This window comes from Zeus faber (assembly GCF_960531495.2).
Source record: "Zeus faber genome assembly, chromosome: 9".
Taxonomy (NCBI): domain Eukaryota; kingdom Metazoa; phylum Chordata; class Actinopteri; order Zeiformes; family Zeidae; genus Zeus; species Zeus faber.
In genome coordinates, this window is record NC_137197.1 from 31,591,829 (window position 1) to 31,617,314 (window position 25,486).

The window sequence follows — 25,486 nt, forward strand, 5'->3', positions numbered from 1 at the left end:
TTCAGAACAGCTCAATGAAAATAATTTCTTATAATTATCGAGGGAAACAAGTTGTGCTTTCAAGTTATATCACCAATGTTTGATAAATAAAACCTCTCAAATGTATTCTGTTTCCATTTCACTGTTTTGTCTTATTTCCCCCCCAAGAATAGAATGATTGGATTGACTTTTTGGATTGTATTTGATTTATATTTTTTCTTCTGCTACACGCTTCCACCTTTCCAATGTATTGTCTGTTGGTGTGTGTGGTGGCAGTGGGGCCCTGCGCGCTGGAGTACACTAAGCTGAAGACGTCCGACCACTTCTGGACGGATCCCTCTGCCAACGAACTGGTCCAGCGCCACCGCATCCACGGGGCCCACCGGTCCCAGGATGCCTCCCCCAGCCGCCGGCCTGCTCTGGGGGTTGGTTTTTAAGGCGTGCAGTCCACGGGTTCTTGTTGTGGTTCTTGCTGACCATTAGCAACATAAATTGTCTCTGTATAAAAATTTGTCTTAAATATTTGTTTTATTCAATTAATAGCCATCTCCAGCCATTTTCACATCCTGCTTTCCATGGTTTCTCCAAATAGAATCCGGGGGTTGGGTTTAGTAACTGAACATCAAACATTACCAACACCATGGCAACCAGTGATAGCCAAAGCCGATTCTCACCAGAACTGGTTAGCTAGTAGCTAGCATCAATAATAGCGAGCAAAAGTTTATGTAGCAAAAGTTTGGAGGGAGATTTTGAAGGCTGTAGTCGCTTAGTAGCAAAGAGGTAGAATTAACTATTGGTGGTAAAATCAGTTCTGACAGACAACTCTTTGATTTACTTTAAAATGATCTATCTAAAATGATTTATTTGCTTCGTTTGAGTTTGGCGTCTGGGCTCTACTGTTAATCACTCCTGGCAAGGTGTACAGCAAAGTGGGAATGCTTGGTGAGCTAGAAATATAGTGTAGAGTGATGAGCTTGAATCTCCCTATTGGATAGAATAGTGGAGCCCAACAAGTGGATGTAGGGGAGGTGGAGGGAGCTCAGCAACACAACAAGCATGCAGGCAGTAAAACAGAAAGGGCTGGAGAAAAGCGTGTGGTGCTGTCAAATTGTCTGACAGAACTAGCTACACAAGCTATACATAATTTATTTATCAAAAGTACAGTATATATGGTACTTATATAGGTCTTTAAACTTTTGCCTCTTGGTTTCCTCAGATCCGCAAAAGGCAGTCAAGTGGCAGCATGTCTGAGGACAAGTTTGCTGCGTCCGCCAGAGAGTATGTGGAATCACTCCACCAGAATTCACGCACACACCTGCTCTACGGCAAAAACAATGTACTGGTGCAACCGGTAAGATCTAGTGCCTTTACTGTCCAAAACTACTGTATCTGTCAATGAGCTTAAAACAAGAAGAGACAAATCATGTGGTCGTGTATTAAAGATATGCCCAGAAAACATTGTATTTTTCAAATAAGGACAAATGTCTTGAAATGTCTTGTTTCTGAGTGGAAAGAATCAGTAACTAACAACCCATTTCACCCAAATAAAACACTATAATTAGCTACTATTTTCCCCTCATGAGATCCCCTCATATTTTCTCAAAGTAAGCTGAATATACAGTATACAAACACAAATGTACACTGAATATTTATTCTACAGATTCTCTCTTTGTTTATGTTTCATTTCATTCAGTGTAGCTTTGCATATTATTTTTGTCCACGAAGCAAACAGTAGGTACCTAGATCAATGATGTATAGTTTATATAGTTTATAGTTTCTATAGTTTCACACGTACATAAACTAAAATGTTGTTTTCTGTATACATAAAACTGTGAAACTCCATAGTCTTTCTAATGAAGGTAAAAAAACTAAATACTCCGACTTGTCATTTTATTTTATCATTTGTTAACACCATCAATCTACTTCTTCTAAAGCCACCAACAACAGTCATACATACCCAACAACCCACCTACCATCTCTGCTTCTTTCGTCCTCACCCTGCAGAAGAAGGACATGGAGGTGCTACGGGGCTACCTGTCCCTCCATCAGGCCGGGGACAATCTCACCTTGAAGTGGACGCCCAACCAGCTCATCAACGGCACATTGGGGGACTGCGATCTGGAAAAGAGGTATAAAGTTCTGGCATCAAACATCTCAACTTGGAAGAGATGCAGGCGACGGTACGCTTCCAGCTTTTGTCAGTAATGGAGACCGAAAAAATGAACGCAGTGGCTCCTTAAAACAAAAATTTTGCGGGGTAGCATTGCAGATGGTCAACTCACTTAATAGACCTGTCTTCAAAAGACACCGTGAGTGGCTGTGCCGTCTTCGATAATCATACATCACCAAGTGCCATTTTGATCAAGAGCTTGACATTTTGAACCATCTGTGCTGAAAATCTGTTATTTGTCAAAGAATGTAAAGCACAATAATAAACTGAACTCTCTGCACTCAATCACAAGTTCAGTTTGTTTTATTACTTTCTTTGGCAGCATCTACTGGGACTATGCATTGACTGTGCCTTTGCGCCAAATCGTCTGCATCCACTGTCACCAGCGACGTGAGTATGGGACAAGTCCAACCCACACGGCAATACCAGTCATGTCATAATTAGCAGTTGTCATGGATCGATCAGAAGGGCCCAGAATTTAGACCTGGGGGGACCGGCAGCGTGTTCCCTCATGAAGCGCCCAAGTGCTGTCAGGCGAGACAACGCAGTTAATAAGCGGTTATCACATTAAGCATTATGAAAATTTCCAGCGAAGGCCCCAGGGCTTTTTCGGAGGGGAATTTTCCCCTCCCACCATTTGATGTTTCTCTCTAGTAACCTATTTCCCTAATACTATGTTCATGCCTTTGCTCTTGCCCGATCTGCCCTTTTCACCAAATCGAACTTAAGTGACCCTCGTTCCTCCTTCCCACATCGACTTTCTGTTTTCTCTCTCCACTCACGCTCACTCCCGCCCACGCTGTAGCGGATTGTGGTGGCACTCTGGTGCTGGTCAGTCAGGATGGCATCCAGCGGCCGCCCCTGCACTTCCCTCCCGGGGGTCACCTGCTGGCATTCCTGTCCTGCCTGGAGTCGGGTCTGCTGCCGCGGGGTCAGCTGGAACCCCCCCTCTGGTCCCAGAGAGGCAAGGTTTGTGGGGCCGCCTGGTCCATTGCCTAGATTCATGCGGGAACGACAGATAATAAATCTTTGATCATCACTTGATCATTTGATTCATAACTTCCTTCTTCATTAAGTAACTAAGTACAGTTGAAATGTACAGCACTATGCAAAGGTTTTAGGCACTTGTTAGAAAATGCTGTTAAGTGAAGATGCTTTCAAAAATTATGCCATGAATAGTTTTTATTTATCAATTTACAACATACGAAGTGCGGTAAACAGGAAAAAAAAACTTCAAATCAAATCAATATTTGGTGTGACTACCCTTTGCCTTTAAAACAGCACCAATTCTACTTGGTACACTTGGGAGTTTTTTATTTTAAGGTACTCAGCAGATAGGTTGTTCCAATCATCTTGGAGAACTTGCCACAGTTCTTCTGCAGATTAAGGCTCAGGTCTCAACTGCCTCTGTCACTTCATGTAATTCCAGACTGACTCGATGATGTTAAGGTCAGGGCTCTTTTGGGGCCATACCATCTGTTGCAGGACTCCTTGTTCTTCTTTTCGCTGAAGATAGTTCTTTATGACTCTTTATGGTTCTATGTTCGGGGTCGTTGTCATGCTACAGACATAACGACACACTATTGCGGAAGATATAAAATAACTGTCTAAGACAAACATTTTTGTGAAACATCAAAAGTGCCTTAAACTTTTGCACAGTACTGTGTATAGAAGAAGAAGAAGAAGAAGAAGAAGAAGAAACAGTCTTTATTTGTCACACGACACTCCACAACACATACCCTGCAAAGAGGAACTATACCATTACGAATACCTACCTGAATCTGACAAACATCAAAAATTGACCGGAAGACATTCATTTCTTACGGAGAGTGGAAAATCCACACACTTTGTAATTGTGACAATGTTAACATTAACATTGGATGTCACCATATTCACTAAGAAGTCTCTTTTTATATATGTGTGCATTTATGAATTTGAAAACGTTCTTTGCACTACATAAAGGCGTTTTTCAGCTCTTTCATGTACTGGAGAAGGCACCGGGGGAGGCTGAGCTCTACCTTTTTCTCAGGGAAATTTTTTATCTGGCCACATGCACTGGGTTCAGTTGACGGATTCAGCATGGAGGTGGCACTAACACCTGGCAATGGACATTATGGGCTTTCTCCAAATGTAACGCATTTGTTTATCTTGACGCGCTTCTCTGTATGCGTTGCAGGGAAAGGTGTTCCCTAAGCTGAGGAAGAGGAGTAGCACCGCCAGGCTGCTGGAGCAGGAGAGGAACGGGGAGGAGCAGACGGCCGCCGACTACGTCTTCCGCATCGTCTTCCCCGGACACCGACCAGATTCCAGTGAGTTAAAAAGAAATTGTACGAGAAACAGCCACAAAAGCCCTTGTGTTAGTTAAGCTTAAGTTAGTTACCCACAACCCACCTGCCAAGAAAGTACGCCGCATAGTACTGAAGCTGAGTCATGATGGGGAGACTAGGCAACTGGCTTGGGTTATAATTGTCACAGGGAGAGGTCATCAGACACTTTGAATATTCTTAAAATAAAAAACTTAAAAATAAATCTAATCTAAAACTGTATTTTAATCAATGCGAATTCTAGTAATATAGAATATGGAAGGAAAATAGGATAAAAAAATATATACACAAATCCAAGACTCATTTCGCTCAATATAAATGAATTTACATAATCTGTCAAAATTAGATTGTAGATTATCCTCACTCGCTTATGTTTAATGGCAGGTTTGTAATTTTTAACCCAGGCCTTATAAAAATGTTGGTTCCCACCATTGTTAACTGTTAGCACATGGCTTAACCTCTCTGAATGCTTCATGATTGAGAAAAACACTCTGCTACAGCTTCTCAATGTGCTTAAATGCACACCAATAGGGAAAAAGTTTAAAGGGGCTGTCATAATGTACATACATCATACTGTAGGTCCCCTTTAAACTTTTTGATAAATTTGGGTCTCTGATGGGCCTAATCACCCCCCATTTGTGACATCTGACCACCCAGCCAGTTTTTGTGGACAGCCTTTGTCAGAAAACATTTCCTGAAACAACCCGATCCCTTCAGTATGTCACTTGGGGCCTCAGTAGAATTACAACTGGCCACATCTGAGTAACTCCACCCACAGCTGGAGAAATAACACAGGAACTGCCAGCACAAATCTTTTTATTAATAATTAATACCATTAATACCAACTGTCCGTGGAAAAACAAACAAACAACAAAGTATGTTGTTTGGAGAAACACTGTGTGTTTCTCCAAACAAAACCAATAAAAATAGTGTGTTTTTATTGTAGATGTATTTATTTTATTTCCGACTTTTAAATAAATACAAAATATCCCTGCATGCGGTGTCACATGCGGTGTCACATGCGGTGTAACCGGCAGTTCAGCAGTGCCCTTGCCTTAAGAAAGTCAGAACAAACTTTTAAATTAGGACTTGTAGATCTAATATGAGTGAAGATTCAGCAACTGGATTGCTTATTTCTCGCCTCAAATTTGTTACGAAACAGATTTTGCTGGACTGATGAGGTGAAATCAGTGAAAGTTTATGGACTAAATACAACGTAACGCGGAAGTAAAGCTCAAACCCCATTGGCTCACAGAACCCGGAATTTGTGCTCAAACCCCATTGGCTCATAGAACTCAGGGGCCTCAGGAGGGTGGCTCCATCCACGTAAACAGAGCATCAGGGACACAATGGATTTAGGGGCATGTTAGAATGGCTAGAATGCATTATCTGAGTGGTATTTTCAGCAAAAAAAAACTTCAAAAACATGTTTTGGGGACCTCAGAGACCTATATTACAGTAACTTGTTGAAAGGAGCATAATAGGTCCTCGTTAAGACTTATCTAGCTAATCTAGAAACTAGAAACAGGAAGTTGCGCTTTAAAGTTTGCCCCATTTATCTGCTCTGTGAGATGCTGCAGCAGAGTGGTACGTTTCTCAATAGTAAAGCGTTCAGCAAGGTTGTGCTAAAAACCTAATCGAGATGGGAACCAATATTTTAATAAGGCCTGAAAAATAACTAACCTAGGCCGTGGCCACTGCCTTTACAGTGTCATATGAAAAATATATACGTAGTCAAGGATGCCCTCCCACAGAACAAGAAGGGAGGTGCTGCTGCTCTAACCGTGTTCTCTGTTGTCCCATGGGTGCAAGCAGTCACAATAAACTACCACCACACCACGGGCAGCCGCGCGCCTTCGCTGGATGATGACGAGGAGGAGGAGGACAGGCTCCACGCTATGATCTCAATGATCTGCTCGCGGAACCTCACAGACCCCAATGTCATGAAAGGTTTTTATCACCCTCAACACGACCGATCCAGCTACCTGCCCCTCCCCTCCCCACCCTCCACCTCACCCCACTCCAGAAAAACTACCCCCCCCCCTTTCTGGCTTGTTGCGTCCACTCCCAGACCTGCCAACCTGCACATATTTTGTGTACCAACTACGCAACTCTTAGTCAAAACACGCATGCATGAAATGCCAGCTGAAACTACGCAAAAAAAAGCATATATATATATATATATATTATTGGGATTTAATGACAGAAATCAATCAATCAATAAATACAAAACAATACTGTACATTTATTGGGTATTTAAACTACATCCCTCGGATTGGACCAGATGCTGCAACCTTGTGCTTGTGGTTCTGTAACCCCTCCCCTCCTTCTCCTCTCACTCAATATCCGCTGATACGCAGCGCACTGAACGGTACTTTATTATCCACCGAGGTGTAACGCTGCATTGTGAGGTAAAATGAGAATTGGGAGAGTTATAATAAAGCACAAAAATGTGACCTTAATGTTAATCTATAAAACGGGGGATGCACCGATCGATCAGTGACCGGAATTGGTCGGTTTTCACTAGCCAATCAGTGTCAGATATATTTTCTGATTCTGTGCCGGTCAAATTTACAGCCTGATACAGTGTTCATGTACTGTACTTGTAAAATTGCTCCAATACTCCCGAATAAACCCGATACCAACGTAATGTAACATAGTGACATTAACGCAGTTGATGCAAAAGAAAGAGAGCGAAAGAAAGAAAATGTCAGCTGTTTGGAGGTACTTCAAGGTAAACAAAGAAGATTAGATAAAGTATTTATTTATCGCCTGACATTATTCCATAATTGTTAAGACTGTGTATCTATACTGTCATTACAGTGGAGCTTCTTGACAGGTCAAGTAAAACTAGTTATTTGATTTGATTCAGTTGGTTTAATGCACAGTGAGCCAAGGAGGTCTTCCAGTGAACCAGAGTGAGAAGAGTCGGCCATTTATTTAATGATTTTGTTATGATTGCAATTTATTTGCAAAGTACCATATAAATATAATATTTATGTATATTTGCACTTAAAAGTGAAACAGACTTTCATTTGAAGTTTGAACTGGACATGTTAGTTATATGTTTGGTCCAACTAAAACTCAGTGAGAATTATAGGTTGAATTATACTGACAGTCCCATATTCTATTTTAAAGGACTCAGTGACCGTTCCATGTTGTATTTTATTTTATTGGAAGTGAGAGTCAGTTTCATGTTCTATTATTGTTCCATAGTGAATAACAAACAATAATAAAAAGTGTCAAAATCAACTCACTATTGTGGTAACTGAAAATTGCAGTGTAGTCCGTATGTATAGCTGTCCATATATCACTGGAGCGGGGACAGATCATGGGATGTATTTGTCATTGACATACAGCAGATCGGAAGTCTGAATCTGCAGGTCAGACTTTTAAAAAATCAGAAATCTGAACTGGCCAAGAAAATTGCAATCGGTGCATCTCTAGTTGGTAAACATGTTCAGTAACTTTACGAGATGATGCATTTCAAGGGATATATCCTAATGAGATAAATTACTATATATAGTTAGCCGTAGTAGCTCGCATACGATGTAATCAGCCTCGTTAAGAGACGGCCACGGTGTGAATAACCGATGGAGTTGTTTAGCTGCAGTAACTCAAATGCCACCGAGACGTACTCAAAATATTTCCCCAAGGTTGGCAGGTCTGCACTCCTTTCCCTGCTTGACCAAACTCTACCCCACTACCTGACCTGAGCCTCCCTTTCCCACACTAACGCCGCCAGCCTCTGATACCCTGCTTTGCCCACACCCCTTAACCCCCCACCCATCATCTGTATTGTGCATGCCTGAGGCCTATCCCAACAGTGGAGTGAGGGCAGGTGGGTTTGGGAGGGTGTGGAATGAGTGGTAGGGTGGGAGGTGGATGCTGGAAAGGGTTCAACGGACCTCTGTGTCGGTTTGAGGCACAGTAGACTTAATGCAGTAGATAAACACAGTGGCGTCCATTGTAAAATTGAGTCCTAGAGTCTCCCTGAAAACAATTTAAAAAGTTGGCTGATGTAACCAATTGTACCCCTTTGCATGTCGTCCGTCTTCCACGATCAGTACAATCGTTTCCTGTAGCAAATGGTAGGTAGTGAAGTCATTGCAAAATTTCAAAAATAGTTCAACCGTGAAGGTCTTTGACATGTGAAATTGTGCCGTTGACCAATGGCAAAGTGGCTTTGGACAACAAGAGAGCAAGTGATCATTTGAGCTGTGTCAAATCATCCTATTTTCGACACTTATGGGCTGGCAGAATATAAATTGCTAGCATTGAGTTGTGAGGCAAAAGGAGTAATCTGGAGCAAGGCGCTCTGACAACTGGACTATTTGAGTCTGAGTGGCAGCTGTGCAGGCGTGACAGGTCAGAGAAGAGAAGATGTGCTGGCCTTATACAGCAGTCTAGAAATAGCCTTTAACGTTTGTCATGGTTGTCCTAGATACGGAACTGACCCAAATTGAGCCTAAGGCACCTTTTTTCCCAGTCATCTCACAAAACATTGGCAATCATCTGTGAAGGTGTGGAGTAACTAGTTACATGTAACATGTACTCAATGACATGTGTACTCAGTAATTGTACTTCTGAGTCGATTTGCTGAACTATATGTGTAAAGCAAGTAAAGGCAGGGCAGGATTGAGAACTCCATAGGCCCCTGGGTGGTTGAGCTCAAAGGGCCCCCCTAGAATTGGTGCTATGATCGTGGGTCGTGCGGCAGCTGCTCAGCTGTATTAATGGCCCCAATACTGTCCTTGTCATGTCACGTTATATGGTCATTAATGTTATTGCCATCTCTGTTAGAGATGCTTACCTTACTGCAGCTGCCAGCTCTATCATGTCGGCAACTAGCTCACCGATATCTGGTGAAGTTGCACTCCCTGCAGCAGCATCGCAAGTCCTCGTCATTCTTTGCTTTGTTAAAGAAGCTGGTAATTTCTTGGACAATTTGCAATCATGCCTCTTCTTTGACATGTTTTTTGCTTTTCTTTCAGCAGCCCCAGTTGGATTACATTTATCCATCTTGCCGCTTCGCAACTCCAGTCTGTACACAGTGTGTAAAACAGGACAATTAGACCACTGTTTCCCAGTCTTTTTTTTTCTGCCACGGCACTTTTTACAATTAAAGGATGCCATGTAACACTTTACCGTTAACCACAAAAAAAATGTCACAAACACATATAACTGTGCTTATTAGTGTGGCCTACTTAGAGTCTCTCTTTCTGTGTGAAACTTGAGCTTGTTTTAATGAACACAGAGCTGCTATTCTGGTTAGAAATGATGCATTAGTACAGCCTTGCTTTTTTGATCTTGCAACACAAGAGAATATTCCTATTATTTATTCATTTTAAGTGGAATTGTTCACAGCACAGTGGAATTTGTTCTTTCAACCATTGAATTGGTTGAAAGACACCAAATTAGACACAGGTGCAAGACTCGCAAACAAATCCTCTAAATAACTCATGAGTCACTCTGCAACGATTCAATCTTCAAAAATCACAGATTTAATGATTCCTGTGAGAATTCCATTCACAACTCAGAGCCAACCGACTAGACTCTTTCAATTCCCGTTCAACCTTCACCGGAAATCCTCCCTCACTCGCCATGCATCTCCAAGTATATCAAATTGAATTGAAGGACAGATTCTGAGAAAAAGATTTGAACATTGTAAAAGTGTCTACACATACACACCCACCCACCCACACACACACACACACACACACACACACACACACACACACACACACACAACACACACACACACACACACACACACACACACACACACACACACACACACACGCACACAGCGTTACAATAGTAACGAGTCCTGTGTGAAAACGAGTGGAGGTTAGTTCCACAGTAAGATGCTTCCTTGTAGACAGTAGGCTTATATATAAAGCATGCTGGGGTCATATGTTGTAGTTCTTGAGAAACCCCATCAGCACTGTTGGGCATAGAATGACGCTGGGCCGTGAACTGCTTTACTTATTAGCTGTTTTTTGTACTCCTTTTCAATATTTACTTCTTTTATTTATTTTTTTCTTAACCTTGCTCTGTTTGACTTCCTTTCTGAAAAAGTTTTCCATTTTCACTCAAACGCAAAGCTGCCTGATAACTTAGCATGGGAAATATGCTCGGACCACCACCACTTAGTTGTCTATTATTGTTTTTTCCTTAAATCCAAATAATATGTGTTCCGGCTTACTTTGTTTGTTACAAAACATCCCGCCACTTCTTAACCTCTCCAATTGTGAAGTTTCTTCTTTTATTTTTTTTGCACTTTATGGTTTATCGTTCCGTCTGTCCATCAGCACAGATGTCAGAAGTTCCCTCTCCTCTGTTTGTGCAATAGTTTTGTTTCGTTGTTTTTTTCCCCTGCCCCGCCTCACCACCTTTTTTTATTCTTGCTGCAATGCTGTTCACTGTAATTCTTCACCAACCCCCCCCCCCCCTCCCTAACCCCCACCCCCACCAACACCCCACCCACCCTCTCATTACACCAAAAGACTAATTGTTCCTGTGGGGTTCCGCAGCAGTAGAGACACGGAGTCCTTCTGCTCAGCCCAAACAAAACTAACAAACAAACAAACATGGTGGGGATGTTGGGGCGGAGGGGTGGGATGACCAAAATGTGTCTCTCCTTCCAAGCTGTCTTATCAGTTTTAAATATTTTGTTATTGGAGTTATTATTATTATTTGTATTTATTTTAATATTTTTTGGGGGGGGGGGGTTCTCCAGCAGTCAAAGTGATTCTGCATATTTATGACAGGTCATCAGCTCCAACCTGAAGAATTGAGGTGAAGAGCATCTATGTTGGTCTTTATGGATTGACAATTTTTTTCCTATGTTTTCTCCCCCTTTGTGTACCTTCGTACTTGTTGTCGATCCCCACTGCCTCCCCCCGTGTACGGTTCTGGCTGAATGCATCTTTCATGGCCCAGGCATCACGCCTCTTTCTTTCCTTTGACTCCCATCCTTCCTACGTCTTCTCCTTCCTCCTGTCTTTTCCCGCCATCTCCTTCTCAACGGTTATTTTTCTTCTTCTCGAGTCTGTGGAGCCATTTTGCCACTCCAGTCACTTGCGATCCCCGTGAACAAGCATGGCTACAAGCGCCCGAACCAGCATGGCTCCCTCTCCGCATCCCTCTCCGGCTGTCACTCCCACTCGCTGCATCAGCTTTCCAAAAGTTTCACTTCGGTTTTTTTCTTGTCATACGTAACATGAATGTACAGCCGATTTCTTTATACATACATACACACATACACACATAAACACATACATACATACATACATACATACATACATACATACATACACACACATGTGTATATATATAGAATAAATGAATATATATTTAAATATATGTATTTATTTATCACCTGTCACCTTGGAGAAAACGTGACGTTCTCCTCAAGCGGTGTTGATTAAATGGGGGAATTTAATCAGCTGAATGTTCACAGATGCGTTCCCTTTTTGGTTGAGCTGAGGGATCCGGGGCATGATATGAGAGCCTTTTTTCCCTTCTTCATGTCGATGTGTTAAGGCGATGTTGCTAAAGTTGCTAAAAAAAGAACAGTTTAACGTTTGGAACTTTGACAGTCTTATGTTAATATTTTTTTTCAGCTTTAAGTCAGCTGGGTAAGGTTGGGTGTGGATCCTAATAAGGACCATACACTAAATATATGGAGTAAATACTGTATAGTAAATAGAGTTTTGGCCCTTTTTTCTTGAAAGCACACACATTTTGACATTACCCCTGATTTTCCTGATAATAGTTGACATTTTTAGGTTTTTGATATGGTCTCTGTTTTTCATATGGTTTCTGTTTTTTAAGTTTTTAGAAAATGAAGTGCTGAGAAACCTACCGTAAAAATTCCTCGCTGTTGTTTCACTGACAAATACAATAACACGTAAGGTACTTACATTTCTCTATACATTTGTTGATTCCATTTGTGATGCCAGAAGCACCACTGCTTTGACAAATTTAAAAAATACAGCAAAATTTGCCTACCGTAATTTCCGGATTGTTCTTGTGTTTGACGTACATGGGCCAGACGTGACCATCAAACAGACCGGGCGGGTCTGGCATAGTGTAGTTCCTTGAGAACCTCCTCGTTTTGCATTCCTCATATGGGATGGAAATAAAATAGCGTTCAGTTGGTCGTTCAGTACGTCGATCAAAGGTCCGTAGGTGTAAAGCAAGCGCACCTGAATATAAGCCGCACCCACTAAATTTTTAAAAAATATTTCTTTTGAACATAAATAAGCTGCACATGTCTATAAGCCGCAGGTCTGAGCTCATGCTGCCCTCTTCAACACGCAGCAGTCCAGCCTGTCCAAACCCGTTGATGATAGTGGATTTTTTGACAATGCTCCACGCTGTCAGGACCCACTGGCAGACACCACGATGGTCCACCTCTAAAATCCTCAAACTTCATTGCGGTGGCAATTGTTTTGTCTTTCAGTCGGACCTGCACAGTTGAAACACCTCGGCCGTCTGCTCTCTGTGTGTTGACCCAGTCGTCGAGCTCATTTTCTAGTTCGGCCATCTGCTTTTCTTCCCTCTGAAAGCTTTTGTTGTCTTTTTGCACTGAGTCAGTTCCTCACGCTGCTGTTTCCAACGTCGTATCATCGACTCATTAAGGCCAAGCTCCCGTGCAGCAGCTCTATTTCCTTTTCCAACAGCCAGATCGATCGCCTTCAACTTGAAAGCTGCATCATATGCATTTCTTTGCGTCTTTGCCATGATGAGGGTGACGAAATGACTACCATGAATGATGGGAAGTTTGAGCGCGCTCGATTTAATTTACCCCTTCGGCAATTTCATTGGTCTAATGAAAGCTTTATGCCGCCAAAAATTGAGCACCGTCACATAATGTGATTTTTGCTCAGTTTTTTGGCGGCATGAAGCTTGTGAAAGTGGGATAAATCCATAAATTAGCTGCGTCATTGGATAAGCCGTGAAGTTCAAAGCGTGGGAAAAAAGTAGGCTTATAGTCCGGAAATTACGGTATTCGTCAGCAGAACCAGGAGCTAATTTGAAGGTAGGTCAAAATCCAAAAATATTACTTTTTTTATAATATGGTTCACATTATTACATTTTTCATATTCTCTGTTCAGGAAAATAGTCCGGTAATGTAACATGTATGTCCGGACTGGTAAAAGAACTAACAGCCAATTTTATACCAATATGGTGCTTTAGAATTCACACTACAGCCCATTTACCTAGCATTATCCATTTTATGAGCGTTCCCAGCATTGAGAGACCTTTCTCTTCCTCTATCTTCTTCCTTCTCTCTCTACCACCCCCCCCCCCCCCCCCCACCCCCACATACACACACACACACACACACACACACACACACTCATCTACCCTCCTTCCGGCCCAGACCACGGGGAAATGATGGAGATGCAGGGCTTCGGAGGTAGCCCGTCGTCGTCGTCGTGGCAACAGGCAGATTTAACCAGTCAGGTGTCGTCGTGCCTCTCCTGCTCCACCGGGGGCAGCGGCGCGTCGTTCCTCTACCCGGCGGCATGCACCTGCATGCACGACCCATCAGACATACACACGTACGAACGAATATTGAAATATTCCCTCCCTCCCTAAAAATACAAATGAGTCTGTGTGTTCCCACATTATTTTTTATTTATGTAATGAATGAATTAACATATTCATATTAACTCCGAACCATGCGGGTTGGCGTCTTGTCAACATGTGCCAGTGGGTGAATCCCACAGCAGAGAGAACTGCCAATACCCTTCGCAGCAAGGTTTAAATTAGCTGAGGAGTGAGATCTCCTCACGGCACTTGTGTGAATGTTTTAGTTTAACGCGGTAGCGGCGATGGTTGTCACACTGATTGCTTTGTTTTTTTTTGGGGTGGGGGTTTATACTCCCCCCTCTTTCAATTTCATCAGGGTCCCGCTGAAGATGCTTTGCCAGAACATGAAGAGGCAAATTGTCTCCAGAGCTTTTTATGGATGTGAGTACAAGCACGTGGCGATTGTGTTAAATGAAGTCAGTGAAATGTCACTGACGAATGTTTAAAAATGGCCAAAGACATTCCGGTGGGTCGGTGTTCAATTCATGCAGTTGTTGTGGGGATTTTTGCTAGATTTTTTATTTTTATCAATATACTCAGTAATCCCTGCCCTATCTTACATTTAAATCTATCTTTCCTATCTTTTATTTATTCATTAAAATGAATTAAAAGTTATGTCAGTGGTCCAGCTATAGCCACTATAGCTATAGCTTCTTCTTCCTCCTCCTCCTCTTCCTCCTCCTCCTCTTCCTCTTCTTCCTCTTTTTCCTCCTCCTCTTCTTCCTCCTCCTCCACTTCGGCCTCTTCCCCCTTCGCCTCTTCTTCCTCCCCCCCCCCCCCGCCTCTTCCTCTTCTTCTTCCTCCTCCTCCTCTTCTTCCTCTTCTTCCTCCTCCTCCTCTTCCCCTTCCCCCATAGATTGATAATGATTTGAAAAGTCCAACTTGGAGCCTATTAACCTTTTTCCACAACTTACTTCACAAGTATTATATATAATGTGAGAGCCACAATAAGGCCCTACACCTGTGATCATCCACTTCATCAAGAAAAGGTCAATTTGAAACCAATTAAACACCAAGAGTCCACTACCGGTGGAGCCGGTAGTGGACTCTAGTAGTGGATCATGTGAACACAGGCACTTGTCCTTGGAGGGAAACAGAGTTGTTGGGTAGAATTAAGTATGAAGGAGTTCTGATTTTTTAAATTTACTTTCTTTTCCTTCTTTCTTTTTAGAATAGATCCCAAGTTATCTTAAACCCACACTCCAGTCAAGTAGGTGGCGATAGTACACCAAAACGCTGGATGTCAACCGCCTAAAATTTCAAAGACAAAGGACAAGAAGTGTCGCCTGCCGACAGGAAGTGCCAATTGCATTTCCTGCTTTCCCCCGCCACTTTTCCAAATATTTAAATGGGGGTGTGATTAGGGCTGACATTTTTTAAATCAAATATCACTTAATCTTTGATCACCATTATTTTTATACCTCAATAGCAGCCTTTTAATGATATTATGGTTATGACCGCTGATGTTTTTATAATCTATTTACACACAGGAAGTACATTTCTTCACTCAGCCTTAAAGACCTCATTTAACTATAGATTCATAATCTATAGATTACGCTAACAAAAATCCCAGCCAATATCTCATGTCATGATATCGATACAACAATATATCACACTTAAGCAACACCATGGCAGTGAGTGATCTAAGCCCATTCTCTCAAATACGAACCAAGCGACCATTCAAGCTTCCAAAATGCCGCAGTTACGGCAAAACATCATTGCGTTTAGAAATGAAATATACGTGATTGGAAAGATTTTATATCAAAACGTTTGAAATTACAGTATAACTAAACAAACAATTAAAATGTCTACAGCAACCAATGGAAAAGCAAATAGAATAAATAAAATAATGGCTCACCCCAGGTTTCTAGGCATGAGCCATTTTCCATTTCTGACCTTTTAAAGTTGTGAATGACAGTTGCGTATTTTGGGTATCGATCGTCTCTGCTCTCCTCCCTAGGGTTGGCTTATTGCCGACATTTATCCACAGTACGTACACACCTCTCAGCGCTGGTCAACCACAACATGGTGGCCCCCGACAAGCCCTGCGAGGCGTCGGGGGGCTTGAGCAAGGAAGTATGGAGCAAATACCAGAAGGACTGCAAGGTGGGTGCTTTTTTCTCCCGAAATGGTTTAGATTTCTAGATCTAGACATTATGTTAATCTTTTTTTTTTTTTTTCTCAAAACATTTGGTTCCTGGAAGACTGCGCTACTGCTTAGTATATGCTGTTTCTGATGGCCAAACCGCAACGGGATCATTATCTGCAACTAAATAACGGATAGTCCTCTATGCATCATCTATTAATGTATATTAGATACATGTCGTGTCCCCAGCTCTTTTTGGGTTATATTTATATTCATTGTGATGAAATCATAATGGGCTTCACTGAAATTAAGTTTAATTATAGAACTTGTATAAAGATATTTATACGAAACCAGCCCAAATATTAGAATAGAAAGTGCCATCATTCACAAGTTTCTGCAATGAAGTCATTACTAATTTACATGCCCATTCCTATCCTTTCCCCTGTCTTTCCTTTGCATCAATCTTAATCCATCTCTCTATTCTATTATTACTTTTCATTACTAGATATTTTCTCTCTCTCTTTCGGTCTCAAGCACTTTGTCTTTCTCTGCGGCCTGACACTGCATTTATGTGTATGGTTTCTGTTTATTAGGATCTTCATTGTTGTGACGACTTTAAAGCGCGAATGGAAGTTTTGGAACAGTTATGGAACTTTCGGCTGTATACGATTTATTTGTATATATATACATAAATAAACACAACCATATTATATATATATATATATATATATATTTATATTTATATATATACACACACACGTGTATGGGACATTTAAACATGCTTTAAACTTTATACAAAAGAACAAAGCAATGGAACTCAATGGAGACTATGTAAACTAATAGGAAAGGTGGCGTCATAAGGACTTATATTGAGGTAAAGAACAGACAGTCAAATGTTCTGCCAAATCTCTATGTCAAACGATCGCTTGAAGCATGACATTCCACTCTTTTTTCTACCCCCCACCCCTTTCTTTCCCATCTCACCATCTCTCTCATCGCTCCCTGGGTGTGCGTCCTTGCTCAATGGACGCAGTTCCGTTCTTTGGAAATGTTTGAGCAATTTCTAGCAACAAGCACACATATTCATGCTTGTGGGAATATCTCCCTACGTTTCTTCCATGCAGTGGATTTGGCGATTTGAAAATCAGCCAAGTCGCCATCTGATGCGTCCTTGATATTCTCATATTACATCACAAAGACACAGAAATGTTCTCTCTCACTTGCTTTCATACTTTCTTTTCCTCTCTCTACAACTCAGAACTACAAGGAGCTGGAGCTGCTACGCCTGGTCTACTACGGTGGGGTGCAACACGAGATCCGGAAGGAGGTCTGGCCCTTTCTCCTGGGACATTACAAGTTCGGCATGGGCAAAAAAGACATGAGCCAGGTAAGGAAGATACCCGGAAATGATGTTGCCGCTGGCCGATGCAACACAAAATATTGTGCCATTTGGTGGTGTTAACAAGACAGGACTCAGTGAAGGAAACCCAGGCGAGAGTTCAGTTGGGAGCCGCAGCCCTGTTCTATTCCCTGCTGAGAAGCTCACAACCACCCTTGGGTTGAAGTGTCCAGACAGCAAAACAACCAGGGATAGTTGTGTCCCTTTTATATAACTTTTGTGTTTATCTCGCTGTTTCTTCACGTTACAACCAGCAACAAGTGCACACCTTTGCATCCTGCCTCACTCTTCTTCCATTACAAACAATCCCCACACAGAACAACCCAGACCCTGCCCCCTCAGCACCTCGGCCAATCACCTTCTTTTCTGGACACCTCCTCCAATAAGATGAGCTGATGCAAATAACACAACACAACCCACCAATCAACAGCACCCTCCGGAACCCCTGTTCCCCCCAGTCACACACACACACACACACACACACACACACACACACACACACACACACACACACACACACACACACACACAGAGCGTTACAATAGTAAAATACAAACCCCCTCAAAAAACAATGGAAATTCGATTGGTACGTGTCGTCTAAATTAAAAATTTATAACAAACAAGGTAAAAAAAGTAAAAAAAAATAAAAAAAAGAAGTAAAAGAACAAAGAGAAAATAAAGTAAAGGTGGTGACTAGATAAAGGGCTCTGAAACTCAACAGACCCCCAGACCCCCGACTAACTCTTTGTTAATACAGTGGGCTGGCCAGGAACAGAGTCCTGAGCTGGTCAATTTTTTGCCCCAGTCGGCTCCTGCACCTCCTCCTCTTATAAAATTTGGTGTTGAATTTTAAGCTGGGTCTATCATGGGTCTTTCTATCGAGACCTGGTCCTGAATGGCCTGTGTGAAGAAAAAAAACTGTGAAATCCACCTTTTCTCTGTTTTCACAAATAAAAGAAAGTTTTCGCAAATCGGAAATAGGGCTGTATATGCTGTTTAATATTAATCCAGTAATACAAACCATTTACCATGTTTTGTTATTGAAGTTCAGCCATGCACCAATTATGTTTGTCAGAGACAGTACTTTACTGAAAATGTCTGAGTTTTTTGAACGTTACTCAAAAGTCGGAGGTTTATGAACTTATGAACCGCTCTATAGGTCAGAAGCTGGCGGACATGGTGGACCCCCTGCAGTAGCTCCACAAACCCCCTAGGGGTCGCGGAGCCCTGTGCAGGCCGAGAGCACATCAAGGCATTTTAGGCATCCATTTTATGAAAACTTGGAAAAGTAAGCAAGAGAACTTGGGCTGTGAAAGATGACGTCAAGCCAGTACAGACTCCAGAAACTGCCAAACAACCCTACAGAGACAGATCCCCTAAGCCCCATGTGTTGTGTTTATGGTGTCTCCGTAGTTCTGTCAAGGCTTTTCGTCCCTGTCCAATCTGTTTTATTTTTCTCCACCTTGTGTCCCTGTCTGTAAAGATCGATGAGAAGATCAGCGAGCGTTACCAGAAGGTAATGAGGGAGTGGAAGGCCTGTGAAGTCATCGTCAAACAGAGGGAGAAGGAGATGCAGTCAGCCATCTTCGCCAAGCTGTCCTCGGGCAGCAGCATCGACAGCCACGTCATGCGGCTCATCCACCGCGACTCAACACTCAGCAACGAGGTGAAAGGCCTAAACAGGCCGTCATAAATTAATGCCTAGATGTTTGGGATACATCTTGTAAATATATTCTTTTCTTTCTTACCCCGCCAAACCCTGCAGGTGTTCATGTCAGTGGACGAGCCCGACGGCGGCGGCCAGGAGACGCCGAGCGGAGAAGACAGCACCCCAACCATGACCGCCCTGGTTCCGCCGGCCGCATTGGCCCCAGAGGAGCGCCCTCTGGTGGAGTTCGACTCCCCGGACTCGGGCCTGCCGTCCTCCAGGAACTACTCAGTGGCCTCGGGCCATTCCCAGATCTTGTCCAGCATTGACGACGGGCAGAGCACGGAGGAGGAGGGACTGGGGGACGAGGTCCAGAGGCAAGGCGCTCGGGGAGAGCCAGGCCCCAGGGAGTCACTGAGCGAGGAGAGGCTGTGCAAACAGCTGGACAAGCTGGTCACCAGTGCGGGTGGCGCCACAGAGGGAATCCCACCATCCCTCTCCTCCTACACAGTGTGTAAACATCGCTCTACTTGAGTCCTTTTGTTGTGCCTTTACCCTCCTCCATCTGCGTGGATCTGCTTTATGTACATGTGGAGGGTCATCTTGTGTAGGATTACATGGAGGTACATACAAGCAGATCTATTGCTGCTGAAGCACTGAATGCCATGAATATGCACCAATAAAAGTGTAGAGTTGTCGCAATCAATCTACAGTTCAATAATGTAAAAACTGACACATCAACACTGAAGAAAGAATAACACCCATAATGCTATTCATAATACACTTATTTTATTCCAATATTATATACCCACAGCCATACTAGCAAGGATGGCAGCTTTTAACTTAACTTATCCTTGCTTAACTTATCTTGTATGTGGAATTCCTTTTTGTATATTCAGCATATTTTGTGTATATTTGGGTATTTTTGTTTATTTTTTAAATTATTTTTTCAGACTTTGTTTATTTTTTCGCACCACTTGTCTAGCAATGCCCCATTCTTCACCACGATAAATTCCTTGTGTATGGAAATGCACAGTACTGAATAGACTTTGGATTCTGAACGTTTGGAATGCATTCATATCTTTTGCTGTAGATTGAGCTGCTGGATACAGTTGCCCTCAACCTGCACAGAATAGACAAGGACGTTCAGCGGTGTGACCGCAACTACTTCTACTTTACCGAGACCAACCTGGAGAAACTGCGCAACATCATGTGCAGGTAGGTCACAACACAAACGGACGCATCAATCGAACACGCTCATCCGCACGCGGTACATATTGAGTTTCCTCCCTTCGCTCATGCTCGGGCTCTCGTTTGTGTACAGCTACGTGTGGGAACACTTGGAGATCGGCTACGTCCAGGGCATGTGTGACCTGCTTGCTCCCCTCCTCGTAATCCTGGACGACGGTAAGAACAGCAGCAACACCAAAACGTAAAAATTATGGCTAGTGAAGCAGTCAACCCCCTTCTCCTTGTACTGGTGTTGAAAGCACATCCGGTATGAATAGGAAGTCAAAGTACAAACTCTATATTACATTAGTTTACGCCATTAAGCAGACGCTTTTTTTCCCAAGGACTAACAATAAGTACATTTTGTCAGTAGTATCAAACGACTGTATATCAGTCCCAGCCAGCTAAACTAAGTTAATGCACTTGTAAATTGGATGTTGTTCCCACACTTTCATTATTTGGGCCCACATCATACACATTCCTACATGTTCACCATTTTTCAACCCAGGCCTTATTAAAATGTTGGTTCCCATCATTTATAATTGTTCATAGCACAATCACACTTAACTATTGAGAAACTAACCACTCTGTTGCAGCTTTTTCGGCTACTGTGCTTAAATGTAGTCCAATGGGGCAGACATTGAAGCGGTGCAACTTAGGGCGGGGTGTAACCAAAAGTGCCGATTTTCGGAAAAGTTGTAAAAGAGTCAATAATGACAATAATGATAGTAATAACCCCCATGAATAAAAACAAATGTTGGCTCAATATTTTCCCCTATTTGACTGCATTTAAGCACAGTGAGAAGCTGCAACAGAGTGGTAAGTGGTAAGTAAGTGTTGAGCGATGTCATGCTACGAACAGTTATAAATGATGGGAACCAGCTTTTTTATGTGGTCTGTGTTGAAAAATAGCGAACCTGTCCTTTAATGTTGGTGATGCTCTTAGGAGTTTTTGAGTATTGGATCATTTTTACGCACAGTTGAAATATTCATTACATCAGTAATGATAAATTAGGAAAAAAAAATAAAGAATTCCCTAGCAATTGCGTACGTTTCACTCTGAGAGAAGTGCATCAGGAAATAAATTCAAGGGGTTTCTTTTAGGTCTCAGCCACGTCGTAGCCACCTTAAATCATCATGTGTCCGTTCTTTGGGTCTGTTCCTGTGTGTGTGTGTGTGTGTGTGTGTGTGTGTGTGTGTGTGTGTGTGTGTGTGTGTGTGTGTGTATGTGTGCGTGCGTGCCCCAGAGTTCCTGGCTTACAGCTGCTTCACTCAGCTAATGAAGAGGATGAGCCAGAACTTCCCCAATGGTGGAGCGATGGACACACACTTCGCTAACATGAGGTCCCTCATCCAGGTGATGGATGACACTGTGTGTGAATATATCTAAAAAAAAAATTTAAAACCTCTGACCTTTCTTGCTATATCTGTTATCCCCAATGATGTCAGATCTTGGACTCGGAGCTCTTTGAGCTGATGCACCAGAACGGAGACTACACCCATTTCTATTTCTGCTACCGTTGGTTCCTGTTGGACTTCAAGAGAGGTAAGGACAGATACTGCACAAGGGATGTGTTTGTTCTGGTTTGATCCAAAGCTCCTTTTTTATTATAATTTATTCATGTGATAAACTACTTTATCATCCTTCCAGAGAAATAGGCCGGCACTTTGAGTTGAAAATTCCTAAAGACAATGCAATGAAAACATATAAAACAACAAAATAGAAACATGTGGCCCTTCCAACTCAAAAAAAAATTAAGCCAGAAATTTTGAAAATAAACACAAATGTTATTTACTGGAATTGTGTGTAAAAGGTTATTCACCTGGCTTTAAATATTTCTTCAATTGTCTTATTAGAAAACTTGGAATGAGAAACTTCAGCAGATTTTCTATGCTCTCTAATCTCAAAAGACAACTTTTAAAGAGGGAACATAATGGTTTGTGGACTGCTTTATAAAGACCAAACCATTCTATTTCCTTGGTTTAAAAAATCGTTTTAGGTGAAATGTTCACACCCCATCAACTGATCAGTTTTTCTGGATTGAAGTCAAGAAGAAGATTTTGATTTTGAAGATTTGATTTTATTTTGCAGTGAAACAGTTTTCTTGCTTCTCCAGTGCATTCGGTGCTTTTCAGTGCATTTGTGACCGGACATTGGAATTCAATTGTCTTTTCCTCTGGTTTACCCGCGTGTATTTTATACACACAGAGCTCCTGTACGAGGATGTGTTTGCCGTGTGGGAGGTGATCTGGGTGGCGCCCAGGATCTCCTCGCGGCACTTCGTCCTTTTTCTGGCCCTGGCCCTGGTCACGGCCTACCGTGAGATCATACGCGACAATAACATGGACTTCACCGACATCATCAAGTTCTTCAATGGTGAGGGGAAAGCAATTGGCACATGAAGCCTTAAACAGGAAACGTGTGCCAATCGGCTTATCTATTTTAACATTATCATTTATTTTCTTCTTATTATTTTTTTCCAGGATGGGGGATGATGCACAACTGATACAATCGTCAGATTCTGGTTTATTTGCATATGTAGTCTCTACATATGCAAATAAACTCTCTATATTTGTGCAAACAAAACCGTCTAAATACATGTGATACTATACTGTTAAAATACAATACATATTAGCTGTAAGGTGCCCTTCAGTGGCGACATGATTGTGATGGTCAGACCTTTAATTTTGATTTATAATCTCAGGAAATTTCCCAGTAGTTGGCGGGGGAAATGTTCCAATGTTTCACTCTGCCCACTAAGCTCAACATTAAAACAAAGTCATGAAATCACAGCAAACTAACAGTAGCATCATGTCATACAAGAGCTGAATAAATGAGCAACTTATTGAAATAAGTGAATAAGTGACTTTGAAAACCTTTTAATGATATATTTGTAACATGATGGTGATGGGCCCCACTGCAAATATATTTTTGGACCCTCCCTGCATACACACGCACCAGAGACCCCACGAATGGAGTAAAAGAAACTAGCCTAAATCCAAAGTAAAAAAACACATTTTTTTTATTTGTAGGAACGGGGCAAGGGGCGATCAGGGTGAAACAGCAGCGGAGTGGAGTGGAGATCATAGTCCTCCAAATAAAACTGATAAAACAGTGTGTTTTTATTTTAGATGTATTTATTTATAACGTATTGAATGAAACAGAAAAAATCCCTGTGCATAACGGGAACACTTTCTCTTGGTCTGGCATAGGGTCTGAGGTGCATTGAGATGAGAGAGGCATCTGGCCAGTGGCAGTTGGTGGTGATATTGGATGGGAGGGCTAAATAAAAGTGTCAACATCTGTCAATAACTCACACTGCAGAACCATTTTTCAGAGCGTCTACTGTACATGTTACAGCCGTGACACTATAAAAGCCAAAATGGTCTTTGACATGTACTGAGCCATCTATGTGGCACATCGATGCTAATGCTAGCCACTTGATTCTAAATTCTGCCACTTCCTGTCCACTTTCACACTTTTTTCCCCTTGCGTTCAGCATTTCTTGATCCTCTCACGAACGATTTGTTTGTTGTGAATGACTTGAAGCAAGTGACTCATGAGTCACTGTCAAAATGCAGCCAGACACATAGGCTGAACGGAGTTAAAACTATGGAAGCAAATAAGTACACTAAGGTTTTTAATATATAAAGCCATTGAATTTCAATCAAGTTTTTGAAATTAAAGTAAAAATATTTGTAATTGTATTTGTGTGTAATGTTATAAATTTAAAGCAGTTTGAATTTCAATACATAACATTAAATGGCTAAATTGGCTTTCTGCATTATTCAGCCAATGGAATGCATATATTAAGGGGCTTAAATGTTTTAGCCCCCAGTGTGTTACAGATCGGACGGGGCCCATCTGTAACACGCAATGCTGTAATAGGTTTATATGCAGAATGGTATGCAGAGCTTGGGGCTAGTGAGGCAGTAGACCGTCCAGCCCCAACCTGACATTACTCAGACCCTGCGTGTTCCTGATATTTGCCCCCCCATGTGTCCGACAGAGATGGCAGAGCGTCACGACATGCAACACATCCTGGGGATAGCGCGCGAGCTGGTGCACAAAGTCCAGTCCTTGATGGACAGCAAATGAAGCCCAGTGGAGAGAAGACAGAGGGAGGGATGGGGGGTGGTCCTTGAGCTGGGTGCGTCCGACGCCTTCGTAGATCTGTTTACATCCATGCCCGTCAAGGAACGCCAGTGAAGGCGGTGGAGACCTCTGGAGTTGTCTGCATGCTTGTGAGTTTGACGACACTATGACCGCATTCTCGAGTCCCCCTTCCCCAAACCCTGAACCCCAGAGCTTGTACACATGCATGCACGCGCACACACACACACACGCACACACACACACACACACACACACACACCATGTTTTTTTTCCTCTCTACACTGAAATCAAAGTATTTCCATGCCTCTGTGTGTGTGTGTGTGTGTTGGGGGGGGGGGGGGGGGGGGGGGGGCAATTTTTAATAACTCTCGTTTTAACTTGTGCCTCCACGTCATGTCACGGTGGGGCTACTAGGGGCCACTCGCATACGGCGTTGTCAAGAGGAGGAGCCGAAAACTCAGCCACGAAGAAGCTTTCGTTTGTGACCAAATGGACTGTGCCAACTACCTTTTCGGAAGTGTTTTTGTACGACGAGCATGTGGTTTCTTCCCCCCGCAGTCGTAAGAGTTTGATTCATGGTTGTCATTACCACACAAATGTTGCCTTTATTATTAACAGCCTGATGTACTCTGTTGCACTTTTTTTGCGAGCCGTTTTCCCTACGTGGCCCCGTTGATGTCCGCGACCAAGGCGGAGACCAGAGTGTTCAAAGTCTTTCAGTGTGAATTTGCGTCCAAACTCTTCCTGCCACATCAACGAGTTGAGAGGGAGAGTCGAGCACGTAATTCAATTTCCGACCTCCCGTTCCAGTCGGGCTTCGCAGCCAAAGCGTGTTTGGTCCTTATTCCAACCAGGTCTGCCTCGCCCATTGCTAAAGGAATCTAATTAATCAAAAGACATGGAATTATAGGTGTTTTGACTTTGAAA

General features: G+C 42.5%; 1 protein-coding gene across 1 annotated transcript in view; it reads left to right on the forward strand.

Moving 5' to 3' along the window:
- sgsm2 (small G protein signaling modulator 2) overlaps positions 1 to 24,541 on the forward strand; it is a gene marked incomplete at both ends in the record, with an annotated part of 115,691 nt that extends 91,150 nt beyond the window's left edge. The window contains 19 exons of the mRNA XM_080007232.1: positions 256 to 404; positions 1,196 to 1,330; positions 1,984 to 2,108; positions 2,472 to 2,539; positions 2,955 to 3,118; positions 4,326 to 4,458; positions 6,289 to 6,423; positions 13,868 to 14,048; positions 14,396 to 14,460; positions 16,040 to 16,185; positions 17,424 to 17,552; positions 19,048 to 19,230; positions 19,330 to 19,722; positions 20,306 to 20,430; positions 20,537 to 20,619; positions 21,690 to 21,799; positions 21,892 to 21,988; positions 22,652 to 22,819; positions 24,453 to 24,541. Coding sequence (XP_079863358.1) covers positions 256 to 404; positions 1,196 to 1,330; positions 1,984 to 2,108; positions 2,472 to 2,539; positions 2,955 to 3,118; positions 4,326 to 4,458; positions 6,289 to 6,423; positions 13,868 to 14,048; positions 14,396 to 14,460; positions 16,040 to 16,185; positions 17,424 to 17,552; positions 19,048 to 19,230; positions 19,330 to 19,722; positions 20,306 to 20,430; positions 20,537 to 20,619; positions 21,690 to 21,799; positions 21,892 to 21,988; positions 22,652 to 22,819; positions 24,453 to 24,541 — 2,678 coding nt within the window. The remainder of the gene's footprint in view (positions 1 to 255; positions 405 to 1,195; positions 1,331 to 1,983; positions 2,109 to 2,471; positions 2,540 to 2,954; positions 3,119 to 4,325; positions 4,459 to 6,288; positions 6,424 to 13,867; positions 14,049 to 14,395; positions 14,461 to 16,039; positions 16,186 to 17,423; positions 17,553 to 19,047; positions 19,231 to 19,329; positions 19,723 to 20,305; positions 20,431 to 20,536; positions 20,620 to 21,689; positions 21,800 to 21,891; positions 21,989 to 22,651; positions 22,820 to 24,452) is intronic.
- Between the last annotated feature and the right edge of the window lie 945 nt (positions 24,542 to 25,486).